Source organism: Miniopterus schreibersii (assembly GCF_964146895.1).
Source record: "Miniopterus schreibersii genome assembly, chromosome: 8".
NCBI classification, from domain to species: domain Eukaryota; kingdom Metazoa; phylum Chordata; class Mammalia; order Chiroptera; family Miniopteridae; genus Miniopterus; species Miniopterus schreibersii.
Window position 1 is genome coordinate 1,684,411 of NC_138109.1, and position 14,064 is coordinate 1,698,474.

General features: G+C 65.5%; 1 protein-coding gene across 3 annotated transcripts in view; it reads left to right on the forward strand.

Annotated features, from left to right (window-relative positions):
* The window catches only part of TP73 (tumor protein p73), a 31,808-nt gene extending 19,336 nt beyond the window's left edge, over window positions 1-12,472 (forward strand). Inside the window, exons 3-12 of one of the 3 annotated variants that reach the window (XM_081144882.1) lie at window positions 2,254-2,440; window positions 2,729-2,844; window positions 5,015-5,124; window positions 5,444-5,586; window positions 5,861-5,949; window positions 6,565-6,689; window positions 7,118-7,266; window positions 7,489-7,627; window positions 7,965-8,058; window positions 9,304-12,472. In XM_081144882.1, coding sequence (XP_081001008.1) covers window positions 2,254-2,440; window positions 2,729-2,844; window positions 5,015-5,124; window positions 5,444-5,586; window positions 5,861-5,949; window positions 6,565-6,689; window positions 7,118-7,266; window positions 7,489-7,627; window positions 7,965-8,058; window positions 9,304-9,633 — 1,482 coding nt within the window. In that variant the 3' untranslated portion in view covers window positions 9,634-12,472. Of the gene's footprint in view, window positions 1-2,253; window positions 2,441-2,728; window positions 2,845-5,014; window positions 5,125-5,443; window positions 5,587-5,860; window positions 5,950-6,564; window positions 6,690-7,114; window positions 7,267-7,488; window positions 7,628-7,964; window positions 8,059-9,303 lie in introns of all 3 variants that reach the window. The other 2 variants (XM_081144881.1, XM_081144883.1) reach the window with 2 other exon arrangements.
* Window positions 12,473-14,064: the final 1,592 nt, after the last annotated feature.

Consider the following 14,064-nt stretch of genomic DNA (forward strand, 5'->3'; position numbering starts at 1 on the left):
CCTCGGCGACTCCCCTGGGCAGCGGTCACTGTCCCTCAGCACCTCATCCCCTTCGGGGCTTCTGGTGAGGGGACCCCGCTGTCAGCCTGAGGGGCTGAGGGAGTGTCAGCAGATGCACCTGCCCCTCCCCCCGCCAGGCATCCCGAGGAATCAGGGGGCGCTATGGACAGTCGGGAGGTCCCTGCATCTCCAGCCATTAGCCCCAGGCCAATCTGGGGTGCTGCCTGTGGGTTTTCTTGTGCATGCTCTGAAGCAGGCTGGGGTGGTTGTCTTTTGCAAAGTCCTCTCAAGGCTGGTGGCTTCACTGTGACCCTGTCCCAGCCTCCCTGACACCTGTCGGAGCCCCCCGCCCCCCGCTCCTGGCAGCTCCCCCTGAGCGGAGACAGGAGAGTCGGGCAGTGACCTGGGGCAGTGCAGGGTGACAGGCCCCGTGAGGGGCTGCAGCCAGTGCCTGTGGCTCATGTCACCTCGGGAGGCCCCTCCTCACCAGGAAGGAGGAGAGGGGTCCCTTACCTGGGGGGCCTGGTGCCAGGGGCCGGTGACCTGGCCTCCCTGTGGGTCTCGGGGCTGCTCTGTGAACCCACAGGGCCTCTTGCCAAGGATCCCGTGGAGCAGCAATGGGGCTCTCCAGGGGTGAAGGGGTCTGTGGCCTTGGGTGGGGGATCCTCAAAGGGGCCTTAGCTGGAGAGAGGAGAGCCACTCGGCTTTGAACCCTCGAACACGCACACGCGGAAAGCAGATAAAAGTGGGCTCTAAAAAAATCCATTTAAAAAAAATCACCGCCCCCCCCCCCCCCACGGCAGCCCCGTCTCCAGAATCTGTTGTAACAGATTCGCCCGAGCTGGTTAACGGTATTTGCGGTTTGCAAGACGCTACACGTCCCTGGAAAATGACAGACACGTTATTACCACCTCTCCACTCTCCTCCTGCCCGAACCTGCCCACACTGGGCACCCAGCTGCCGAGGAGTGGGCGCGAGGAAATTAACAGCCACCGCGCCTCGACTGCCACCCACTGTCCTTCTGCCCACTGCCCCCCCCGCCGCCCTGCCCGACCTGGGGCTCCCAGCCAGGCCGGCCCACCGTGGGATGGGGTTCGGGAGGGGGGTGGGGAGGGGAGGGAGGGTCGGAGGAGGGAAGGGGTAGGCAGGGGGGCATACCCCAGCGTGTGGGCAAACCATTTCCTGCGCGGCAGGGGATCCGCGCGTCCCGGGGCAGGCAAGTCTAGACCACTCTGTGTCAACAGCCCAAGATAAACAAGATTTTATCATCTCAGAATCTGTTGAAACACATCCATCTAGCGGTTCCGGGGAAGGAGAGGGGGGAGGGAACGTGCCCACGTGACCTTCTCTACAGAGCAGGCGAGGACCCAGGAGTCCTCCCTGCCGGCTTCCTCAGCGCCCACCCCGAGGCCCAGGGGCTCTGGGAGGATGGGCACCCGGCACTCGAGGGGGCTCGGGCCTGCCTCCCTGGGCTCCCACGAGTCACACCCAGGCCCCTACCCTGGGTTTGGTCACACAGGCTCCCCTCCTGCCTGTCACCCCCTGATGCCGCCAGGTGTGGGGAACCACAGGCACCCTGTCCCTGGCCTGGGCGGGGGCCGGCAGGTGTGTGTGCCCGAGAGCTACGGGGGCAAACAGCCAGGGCAGCACCGGCGGGCGACCCACTGTGGGGCGCCGGGCCGGGCGCAAGGCTGGCGGTGGCCTCGCCCCGGGCGCAGAGGGAGGGAGGGGGGCTCTCCCGTGTCCACCCTGTGGCCTGGGCCCCGCCCAACTGCCCGGGGAGGACCGGCCCCCCTGGCAGCGCCACGCTGTCAGCCGCTCAGCTCGGGAGAGGCCGACGCCTATGGGCGCACAGCACCAGGGACAGCTCCCAGGGCTCCTCCCTGGGGCGGGGCGACCACGGCACCCCACTCCCCTCTCACGGTGCGGCCGCCAACACCGAGCGTCCTGCGTTTTCCCAGGACCTCGGGTTGGGAGTCCAGACCCCACAAGCACCACGGGGCCCCATCCCACCTGGGCTTCAAGGGGGCCCGTGTACGGACTTGGGCTCAGCGGGGAGCTGCCCGAGTCCCGTCCTCGCCCCTCCCTGTCCGCCTGCCTGCTGCTGCCTGGGAAGCGGGACCCAGGCTTCTAAGGGTGGGCAGCGGGCTGGGGGTGGTCCCCCACTGCATCGGAGCGTGGGGAAGGGACCCCGACTGCGTGGACAGCCGGGCTCCGGCCGGGGCTGGCCTCACCCCCGCCCCTCCCGTCCAGTACTCCCCGCTGCTGAAGAAGCTGTACTGCCAGATCGCCAAGACGTGCCCCATCCAGATCAAGGTGTCCACGCCGCCGCCCCCGGGCACCGCCATCCGCGCCATGCCCGTCTACAAGAAGGCGGAGCACGTGACCGAGGTGGTGAAGCGCTGCCCCAACCACGAGCTCGGGCGGGACTTCAACGAAGGTGAGGCCCCAGCGCCCGCCCGGAGCCCCCGAGCCTGCGGGGCTGCAGGCGGGCGGCAGTGGGCTCAGCATCCCCCCCGTTTCCTCCCAGCGCCTCAGGCCCAGGCGCTGCGCAGAGTGGGGCAGGGCTGCGGGCCTGGCACCCCAAGGGCACCAGGGCTGCCCGCCTGAGTCCCACCTGCCGGGCCCAGGGAACCAGGCCTCGGGCTCCTGAGTCTGCGGGTACACCTGGCACCAGGGTGGCCAGACCCGCTGGGCACCTCTCTGAGGCAGTGTCCCCTCCTGGCAGGACAGTCTGCCCCGGCCAGCCACCTCATCCGCGTGGAGGGCAACAACCTCTCGCAGTACGTGGACGACCCCGTCACCGGCAGGCAGAGTGTCATGGTGCCCTACGAGCCCCCACAGGTAGGCCGGGCCAGGTGGGCCAGGGCCCCACGGTCAGTGGCAGGGCGAGGCCCCGGCAGAGACTCATGCCACCTCAGCTAGCAGACGCGTTTGTCCCGTGTCCGCAAGTTAAGCCCATGCTTTGGAGCCCCTTCCTCGCCCTCCAGCCCCGGCCCGCCTCCACCTTGCTTTGGGCCCTCTCTGGGCACTAGTTCCCCATCTACTGGGGGGCAGGGGGAGGCTAACACCCTCTGAGCTCAGCCCTCGTCTGTCCCCTCTTCCCCCCTGTCTGTCCCCACACACAGGACTCGAGGGCGGAGGGGCTGAGCCCAGAGGATGGGGGGGGAGTGGGAGGGCAAGGGGGGAAGGGGGGGCGCCACAGTCAGGGGGCAGGACCTGGAGGCGAGAGAGGGGCGACCGCTGGGAGAGGTGGGCAGGGTGGAGAGACCCGGGGAGGTCAGCTCAGACCTTGACCTGAGGGCAGCAGCTCTGGGAGGGCCATTCTGGAGCTGACGTGGGGGCCCAGCTGGGTTGAAAAGCTGGGGGTGGAGAGAAGTGGGGGTGGAGAGGCCGAGGGGTGATGGTGGGATGGGGGCCAGGACAGGGATTGGACAGCGAACCCTCACCTTTCTTCTACTTGGTTCTGAAACCCCCAAAGCTGTACCTGGCTCCCCAGGCCCCTATCCCAATACTCGGCTCCCTAGGTCCCCATCCCTATACCCGGCTCCCCAGGTCCCCATCCCTATACCCGGCTCCCCAGGTCCCTATCCCTATACCCAGCTCCCCAGGTCCCCATCCTTATCCCCAGCTCCCCAGGCCCTTATCCCAATACCCGGCTCCCCGGCTTCCCATCCCTATACCCGGCTCCTCAGGTCCCCATCCCTATACCCGGCACCCCAGGTCCCCATCCCTATACCCGGCACCCCAGGTCCCCATCCCTATACCCGGCTCCTCAGGTCCCCATCCCTATACCCGGCTCCCCGGCTCCCCATCCCTATACGCGGCTCCTCAGGTCCCCATCCCTATACCCGGCACCCCAGGTCCCCATCCCTATACCCAGCTCCCCAGGTCCCCATCCTTATCCCCAGCTCCCCAGGCCCTTATCCCTATACCCGGCTCCCCGGCTCCCCATCCCTATACCCGGCACCCCAGGTCCCCATCCCTATACCCGGCTCCCCAAGTCCCCATCCCTATACCCGGCTCCCCGGGACCCCAGGCCTAAGAGCAGCACTTACCTCAGTGGGACCAGGACCGGGTGTGCTCTCTTTCCCTCCTTCACCCCACCCCACCTTCACCCGCCAGGGCTGGCCCAGAAAGCAGGGCTCTCCTGCCCCCTGCTGGCTGTTCTGTGAAAGGCTAAGTTTTCCTAAGCCAAAGACTGGCTTTTATATCCTGCCAGGGAGACCATGACCACCGCCCACCTCGTGTTTGCACGAGGTCAGGAGTTCGGGATTCATGTCTCAGCCCTCCACACACTCCGTGGGAAATGGGCGTGTGTTAGGGCTGGCCAGGGATCTACTTGGATGGCTCTGGTCCCACCCTGCTGCCCAGGAGAGGCCACACAAACACACACCCGTGCCCACTCACACCCAGCCTCCAGGACTTGACCTCCAACCTGTGTCAGGAGAGGCCGTCGGGCAACCAGACTGTAGCTCTATGTGCCTCCCTGCAGCAGAGGCCAGGTCCTGGCTCGCTTGGTACCCAGGGCCAGCACAGGGCTTGGCATTCAGTGTACTGCGTGAGTGAGTAGATGCTAGGGTAGGTGGATAGATGGACAGATGGATGGGATGGGTGGATGGATGGATGGATGATAGATGGATAGATGGATGGACAGATGGATAGATGGACGGATGGATGGAAGGATGGATGGATGGGTGGGTGGGTGGATGGATGGATGGATGGATGGATGGATGGAAGGATGGATGGATGGGTGGGTGGGTAGATGGATGAATGGATGGATAATGAGATGGGGGATGGATGGATGATGGGTGGATGGGTGATGGATAGATGGGCGGACGGATGGTGGGTAGGTTGATGACAAAGGACCACAGAGCACGCCTCAGCCCCCTAAGCCTACCCAGAGCCAGGACCGGATGTGGGGGATGGGTGCTTCGAAGGTCAGGAGCCCCCACCTTAGTGGGTTGGGGCCCGTGTGCTGACACCACAGCCCTTGCCCCATCTCCCTGTGCAGGTGGGGACCGAGTTCACCACCATCCTGTACAACTTCATGTGCAACAGCAGCTGCGTGGGGGGCATGAACCGCCGGCCCATCCTCATCATCATCACCCTGGAGACCCGGGAGTGAGTCTGCGCACATGGGGTGGGGGTCAGGGACTCAGGCCAGTGCTGCCAGGGGCGTGGTGTGCAGACAGGGAGGCCAAGGGCAAGACTTGGTGTGGCCCTGAAGTGGGGGGAGGGGGGGTTTGGAAAGGGGCCCTGCAGAGGGTGCTGCAGGGAGGGTGGGACCTCCCTCAGCTACAGGGCCTTGGGAGGGACCCAGTGTCCCAGAGCAGCTGGTCACTCAGTCCTGACCCCTTGGCCAGTCCTAGTCCGAGGGGGCAGGGAGGGCGGGCAGGGCTGGGGGCCTGAAGCTCACGGTTCCGGCTGTGGTCCCCGACAGTGGCCAGGTGCTGGGCCGCCGGTCCTTCGAGGGCCGCATCTGTGCCTGTCCTGGCCGAGACCGCAAAGCCGACGAGGACCACTACCGCGAGCAGCAGGCCCTGAACGAGAGTGCCGCCAAGAACGGGGCCACCAGCAAGCGCGGTGAGCGGAGCTCCGGCGGGGGTGTGGGCCAGGAGGGCACCCCCAGGGCGGAGCCAGGCCTGCCTCGGGACTTAGGTGAAATGCTGGCAGGGTGTGTCGTGAGCCTGTGCCCAGGGCGGAGAGCCCTGGGCCCACGTGGCCTCCCCTGGGTCCAGCTCCATCCGGCAAGGGCAACTCACTGGCTCACACGGCCCGGCGGGTGTCCCGCTGGCTTTGTCTGCATTGTCCCGCCCCCTCCCTGCCCCTCACGAGCCTTTCCCGCCTGGCCTTCCAGCCTTCAAGCAGAGCCCCCCCGCCATCCCCGCCCTGGGCGCCAACGTGAAGAAGAGGCGGCTTGGAGACGAAGACATGTACTACATGCACGTGAGTGTCCCCTGCCGCAGAGCCCGGGCCGGGGCAGCCGGGGGCCACCAGGGGCCACCCGGGGCAGGCGGGAGCAGCCTGAGACCTCGGAGCCCAGCTCTGCAGGTGGCAGGTCCATGAGGGGAGCGCTGAGCCCCAGGGAGCCAGCCCGGAGGGGCCAGCCCTCGGGAGGTCAGAGCCGCCAGGTCAGGGTGTGCGTGCTGCGGGTCCCGGGCCAGCGCAGCGTGTGGGACGGTGCAGACCGCGGGGCCGGCATCAGGGATCCCGCAGCCTAGGGTCCCGCAGGCTGCATCACTGTCGGCCACGTGATGTGGCCGCTCCAGTTGGTGGATCCAGTCACCGCGTGGCTAGGACTGGTCGCCCATTAGGGGAGCTTTTCATTTCTGAGTCACGAATAAGCCTCTTGCGCTAAAATCCCGTTTGTTGAGTTCTCTGCCCGTGAACCCCGAGTGTGCTGAGCGCCGGGGAGGGGAGGGGAAGGTGGGGTGAAGGCTCACAGGCAGGAAGCGGTGGACACCTGCCCACCCATTCCTGGTCCCCTGAGGCTCCCCCGGGGGTCTGGGGCCCAGCGGAGCCCCACGTGCCCCCGGGCAGAGGTCCGCCTCCCTCGCTCAGGTGCGGGGCCGGGAGAACTTCGAGATCCTGATGAAGGTCAAGGAGAGCCTGGAGCTGATGGAGCTGGTGCCCCAGCAGGTGGTGGACTCCTACCGGCAGCAGCAGCAGCAGCTCCTACAGAGGCCGTGAGTGCCGCCCCCTCCCACGCATCCCTCCAGAGAGGCCCCGCTTGGCGTCCCCTCCTCCAGGAAGCCTTCCTTAACTACAGTGGTCACGACCATCACTGTGATTTCCTCTCCCACCAAGCGGTCTCCCTAAATGTCTACTGAGTGGAGGGTGAGGAGGGGGTGGTTGGAACAACGCAAACCCACCAATACCGAGGGCGATTCCAGTGGCAGGAGCCACCCCACCTCCCTCATCGTCGCCAGGCCCTGTGAGAGCCGGCCGGTGCTGGCCACGTCCAGGGCAGGCTGGGCGAGGCGGGAAGGGCTCTCTGACGCCCCAGCTTGGGGCCAGGGTCCAGACCCCCTTGTGGCAGGGGCCCCATGTGGAGGTGAGTGACGGGCAAGGAGCTGCTTGTGCTCTTATCAACACGGTTTCACTTTCTAAGCAGGAGCCACCTGCAGCCTCCGTCCTACGGGCCGGTCCTCTCGCCCATGAACAAAGTGCATGGGGGTGTCAACAAGCTGCCCTCGGTCAACCAGCTGGTGGGCCAGCCACCCCCGCACAGCTCGGCGACCGGGCCCAACCTGGGGCCCATGGGTGAGTCGCTTGGGTGGTGGGGACCCAGGGTGGGTCGGGGAGGCCCAAAGGGTAGGCCTGGCTCCAGACACTCCTTCCAAGCCCAGGACCTGCACGCGGGGCTCTCCACGGCTGCTGCCCTCCAGCAGCTCTGGCCCACGGCAGGAGGCACGGCCACCAGTGGGCCCTCCGCCCATTCCTGCTCCTGGGGGGGCTCTGACCGTCCCACCTGTCTCTTACCAGGCCCCGGGCTACTCAACAACCACGGCCACACCCTGCCGGCCAACGGTGAGATGAACGGCAGCCACAGCTCCCAGTCCATGGTCTCGGGGTCCCACTGCACCCCACCTCCCCCCTACCACGCCGACCCCAGCCTGGTCAGGTACGTGGGCCGCTGCCGGGCCCTGCCACTAACCCACTAACCTCGTTCCCTTCGTGGCTCCCGGTCTGCTGGCCCGAGCCCGGGGACAGTCTCTGGATGCTGCCCGCCTGCCCGTGTGTCTGTCACTCTGCCATGTGGCGAGCTGACCGGGGCAGAGAAGATGCTGGCAGGTGGGGGAAGCATAAAAGGCGAGGGTGTGTCCCGGCCACGGCCACGTGGGCAGGGTGGCCGGTGGGGTGGCCAGGAGTCGCCAACAGGAGGCAGAACCCGCCCTGCCAGGCCACGCGGCCGATCCTTAGAAGCGGATGTGGTTTTATTTTGCGGATTCTCTCTGCAGTTTTTTAACAGGACTGGGGTGTCCCAACTGCATCGAGCACTTCACCTCGCAAGGCTTACAGAGCGTTTACCACCTGCAGAACCTGACCTTGGAGGTAACTGCCCTGCCCCTCCCGATGCACCCGGCCTGCAGGGCCCTGTGGGCAGAGAGCGCTCACCTCTTTCTGGGGTGGCGCTCCGGCCGGTTCCGGCTCTCGAAGTTTGGGGAAGGGGCTGTGAAATTTGGGAAACCCTTTTTCCCAGGCCCACGCGTGAGCGCAAGCAAGTCTGGCTGTGCAGGCTGTGGGCTGGGGTGATGCGCCCGGCCGCAGGCAGCTGAACCGGCCCTGTGCTCTCTGGTCCCCAGCGGCCAGGCAGCCTTTGATTTGGGGAAACAGGCTGTTTCTAAGGCTCAGAGTTTGGGGAGGCAAAGGTCAGAGGGCCCAGGAGCCGGTCTACTTCAGCACCACTCACATGGGGCGGGGGGGACCCAGGCCCCAAAGGCTGTGAGCATCCTGAGTGTCCTCACAGACCGGGGTCGAACAGGAAGCCCAGACAACAAGTTCCCCCTAAACCGTGAAGCACTGAACCTGCTCTGGGGTGCCCTGGGCTGTAACGCACTGTTGGCCAAAGGAGGAACAGGCTGAGGGCCCAGGAGACACAGCCGTGGCCGGGATCCCAGGGGGCCTTCTGCTCAGTGGCCCGGAGCCCTCTGCAGTCCTTGCTCCCAGCCCAGAGCCGCAGGCCAGACATGGGGGGGGGGGGTTGTCAGAGGGAACTGGGGCCATTCGCTCCGAGGATGGCCACGTCAGCATGTGTGTGGCCACTGCGGTCCCAGGTGACCCACGGCTGGGCTGGCTCAGCGCTAACCCTCACCCCGCGAGCATGATGTGTGGGTGCTTGGAGTGTGTGAGGGGCGGGGATGGGTGATGGGATCTGGTGATCAGCTCTGGTCCCAGGGGCTGGGAGGCAGGGGGTCCTCCAGGGCCTGGTGCAGAGGGGCTCCATCGGTCACTCTGATTTTGGGAGGGGGCCCAGGCCCCACACAGCTCAGGAGTGACCGCACACACACACACACACATGCCGTAGCACACACCTCGCTTTTTAGCTCTCCTGACACTTCCGTCACAGTTCCAAAAATGAGCGTGTCCAGACTCCCCTCCTTGTAGGCCCCTCCCAGCTGCTCACGGTCCAGGACGGACTGTGGTCCTACAGGTCGGGGGGGGGGTCCCTGGCCCCCCTCCTGGTCCCGTGGGCTCGGCAGGAGCAGGGTGGTCCCCAGGAGGAGGTCCGTGCTGGGAGGGCCGGGCCGGGCCTGCGGCTCCATCGCTCACGGGGCCGGGGCCCCTGCCGCTCTGCAGGACCTCGGGGCGCTGAAGATCCCCGACCAGTACCGGATGACCATCTGGCGAGGCCTGCAGGACCTGAAGCAGAGCCACGACTGCGGGGCGCAGCAGCTGATCCGCTCCAGCAGCAACGCGGCCACCATCGCCATCGGCAGCTCGGGCGAGCTTCAGCGGCAGCGCGTCATGGAGGCCGTGCACTTCCGCGTGCGCCACACCATCACCATCCCCAACCGCGGCCCGGGCGCGGGCCAGGACGAGTGGGCGGACTTCGGCTTCGACCTCCCGGACTGCAAGGCCCGGAGGCAGTCCATCAAGGAGGAGTTCACGGAGGGGGAGGCCAACTGACGGCGCCGGAGCGCGGGCTGGGCGCGGACGGAGCCTCGGCGCCCCGCGCCACCAGGCGGGCGGACCGGAGCCTGGGCGCCTGCGGACCGGAGCCTGGGCACCTGCAGACCGGAGCCTGGGCGCCTGCGGAACGGAGCCTGGGCGCCTGCGGACAGGAGCCTGGGCGCCTGCGGACCGGAGCCTGGGCGCCTGCGGACCGGAGCCTGGGCACCTGCGGAACGGAGCCGTGAGAAGCCCGGCGTATCTCCTCCTTTTGATCATAAAATGCCCTGGGAGGCAGGACCTGGGGCTGTGCCCGGGAGAAGGCCAGGTCCAGCCCTCAGGGCCCAGGAAAGGCGGCCGGTGGACGGGGGGCTTGGCCCATTAGGGCTCCAGAGCAGCTGCGCCGAGGGTGTGCGGAGTGGCCGCGTTTTCGGGAACCAGCCGGCCACCTTCCCTGGGGACGCTGCTGCTCCCACGCGAGACCCGTGGGAATAAAAGGAGCCCGGCCGAGGGACTGCCAAATAGTATTCTTCATGTCCTCCGGACCCGAGTAGCAGCGAGAGGCTGGGTGGTTGCGTCTAAAACACATTTCTTTTCCGATGGGTTCCCCGGACTGTTTTTGCCCCACGGCTGGACTGGGGTCAGCCCGCCCCCCGCACGCCTGACTGCTGGCTCAGCCCCACCGCAGCTCCCTCCACCTCCTGCCCCGAACGAAAGCCAGGCTCCCGCTGGACTTCCCCGGGGGAGCCGGGGAAGAGGGCGTTGCCCAGCTCACGGTCCCTCCCGGGGGTGAGGGAGCTTCTGGCTGGTAACCACCAGCCAAGGCCGTGCCAACACCACTGGCCATGGTCATCTCTCTTTGGTGACCATCTCAGCATAGACACGGAAAGCAGGCTCCTCAGGCCACAGGAAATTGTCGATATTTGATAAAACGATACCCTTTTCTACATGGTGGGTCAGATTTTTTTTTTTAAAAAACCTCATTTTTAACATTCGCTTCAGGATTCAGCCCCGGGGGTCCCATGTCTATGGCAAGAAGCTGGACTAAGAGAGCCGAGGAGCACAGCAGGTGGGGTCCTGGCTGGGCCGAGCGGGGATGAAGCCCAGACGGAGACGCCGCTGGGCTGGGGAAGCCCCCCTGCGGAAACAGCGCCCTGTCCCCTTGGTGACCCTCGCCAGCTGGGCGTAGGAGCCCCTCCCCGGTGGAGGGAGCAGTGGGCGGGAAGGTCCACTCCTGGGGCTCGGAGGCGGGCTCTGTGCTGGGAGAGGCTGCCCGGCCTCAGGGACAGCACTGAGGCAGGCGGAGGGGGGTGGCCCCATGAGGCACCCCAAGGCGTCCGTGGGCTTGGCAGAGACAGCTTTTGCACACCCACCTGATGGGGCTATTGGGAGCCCGGCTGCAGGGCAGGAAACAAGGCCACAGAGACCGTGGGTGGAGGGGATGGCATCCCGACTTGTGCGCTCCCCGAGACACCGCCCCGGGGTGGGCAGCCTGGCACATCCAATCAGCCGTTCCCGTTCCTTTGCGGGGTCCCTGTGGGTTAATTCTTCAGTCTGGTGTCCCTCTCGCTAGGTCACCACAGAGGCAGGTGAGGCCCCCAGGCCAGGAGGAGGTGGACCCACAGCCCCGGTTACCCTGGGGGTCACCCTTCTGTCGGGACCAGGCGGGGCTCTCTTCAGGCTGAGCTCAGAGAAGCAGCAGGTCCCACGAGAAGCCTGTCCGTTAGTGGGGCTCCTGCCCTCTGCACCTTGAGGGGGGAGTGGGTGTTAAAATGCCAGTTTCTTGTTAGATTTCCAGGCCCTCTGGAGGCTGGCGTGGGGCGGGGAGGAGTAGTTATTGGGGGCAGGGGCCCTCCAGCGGCTCAGAGCTGTCCCCACAGAATGACCACGGCTAGAGGGCCGCCTCTGCCCCAAACCCTCTGTTAGGGTCGTTTCCAGATCTGGACGTCACCACAGGAAGTCCCGAGCGTGAACGTCACCAGCCACCACTTGTTTAAAGCAGGATTCATGTGCTGACCCTGGTGCCTGACGTAGGACAGTGGGCCCACCCCCCCCTCCCTCCAAGTGGCGCCCGGGACCACGGGTCAGGGTCATCAGTGCGCCTGGAGGCTCAGCCGGAGCTCAGAGCCTCAGGGTAACGGAACAGCTCACTCCAGCGGGCACCAGGCTTTGCCCGTTAGCCGGAGGGCCTGCAGTCTCCCCAAAATATACACCCCGGTCCTCGAAGGTCAAATGTTGCAGGTTGCAGTCACAGCTGCAGGCTCTAGGTTCCGGGCTCCTGTGGGCTGGCCTGGTGCTTCCCCATCTCGCCCTCGCAAGGTCCAGGGCACCTGTTCCTGCCCTTTCACAGATGAGGAAACTGAGGCACAGGAGGTTTTTCTGTCGATGAAGAGACGGGAGGGATACTGCTCACTAGGCCTTGAGGACACCTGCCTGCAGACAGCTAGACGGGTCAAGGCCCACACCCCGAACCGATCTCCAGGTCCCCCCCCCACCGCTCCAGCTGCTGCTCCGTGACGGCTTGGACTGGGCCCCAACATTGGCCCCCGGGGCTTTCCCTGCGAGGCCCAGGTCCCCCCACGTGAGGACCTGGGGCGCAGGGTAACTTGCCTCCCGGACCACGTCGTGCACACGTGAGCTTGCGTCTCTGTTACGGTCGGTTACGGCGATTTGACTCTAAACGTCTGAGAAACCGTGCAGCGTCTCCAGTGGAACGCAGGGCCTCTTGCGAGCAGTGTTAATCGTTCTGTCCGGCGATATTCACTTTTTTTGGGTAATGTCCTTTTGGGGAAATGTGTTATTTTTTTAGTTGTGTTTTGGTGGGAATTTTTGTTTTTGTAACAATAAAGCACATGTCCCAGTGACTATCTCTTCTGAGTCCGTCAGACACAAGGACGACACTGGCTCCTAACGGGTGAGGGAGACCGCCACACACCGGCCGGGTCCCCCCGTGGGTTTCTCCCATGGTTTCAGGATGCGATGAACTGGGGCGCCCACCCTTCCCCGTGCCTCGGAGCTGTGCGCTCGGTGTGGACTCAGGACACGAGCAGCCCCGGGGGAGGGTGGTCCTGTCCCAGCAAAGCAGCTAACCTCCCGGGACTGACCTCGGCTCCATGCAGGCCTCCTGGAATGCAGGCCCACGACCCTCCCCCAAGCCCGTGAGGCCGGGGGTCTCGGCTTTAGAGAGGCCCCAAGTGGGGTCCGTGGAGATCACCCCCTCCGTGCTGCGTGAGCCGAGTGTGTTCACGTTGCTCAGGAAAACGAAAGACTGAAGGAAGCTCTGGGGCGCGGGGTTCAGGCACGAGGCCACGCAGGCTCCGTTTCCATTTCCCCACATCTCGGATTTCTGCATTTTAGAACTGTGGATAGGACTGGGGACACGTCACAGCAAAGCTTGGCTCTCGCAGGCCAGCGTGGCTAGTGGCTGAGCATCGACCTTTGAGCTGGGAGGTCCCGGTTCGATTCCCAATCAGGGCACATGCGGGGTTGCGGGCTCGATCCCCAGCCGGGGGCGTGCAGGAGGCAGCCGATCAATGACTCTCATCCTTGATGTTTCTCTCCCTCCCTCCCTCTCTGTCCTGGGTGCTTGTGGGTGGGGTGGGGCAGGAAATGCTGAAAAGTGGGCTGTGGGGCTCTGGAGGTGGGGCCCTGGGAGAAGGCGGGGTGGGGCTCTGCAGGGGGGCGGCGGGGGGGTGCTGGGGTCCATTTAGCCTCTCTCCAGGCGCCCGCTTACCCCACTCTCTGGCGCTTTCTCTGTGCCTCTTGTATCCTTGCGGAGCCTCTCGGGCCACTGGATTTCCCGTATGACGGGTGACTTTATAAAAGGGGGGAATTTGCACCTAGACACACAGACAGGGAGATGCCAGGTGAAGACAAGCAGAGATGGGTGACGGGCCCACAGGCCAAGGAGCTCCGGGGGTGCCCCCAAACCACAGGGAGCCGGGGGAGGCCTGGGCCGGGTTCTCCCCCGTGGCCTCCTTAGGAACCAGCCCTGCCCACACCCCCCTTTAACTTCCAGCTCCGCGCCCGGGAGGGGACCCTGCTGTGTGAGCCCAGCCGCGGCGCGTGTGACCAGCCTGGCAGCCGGTGCAGTCACACCTGCCCTCGGGGGCTGGCCGCCTCCAAGAGGCCTCTCGCCTTCCTAGCGGCCCTGCCCCATCACAAGGACCGCAGGCCCCGAGCTCGCGTCCACCCCCGCGACGCGACGCGCTTGGTGCCTGTGCCAGGGACACTGTCCTCGCCAACCTACCTCCTGTGCCCGCGAGGCTGTCCGCTCTAGGGCCTCTCGTAAGTGGAATTGCACAGCATTTGTTCTCTCGGGTCTGGCATATTTCGCTACGCATGTCCTCGAGATTCACCCACGTTGCGGGAAATGTCAGAATTTCCTTCCTTTTTAAAAAAAAATATGTTTTTATTGATTTCAGAGAGAGGAAGGAGAGGGAGAGAGAG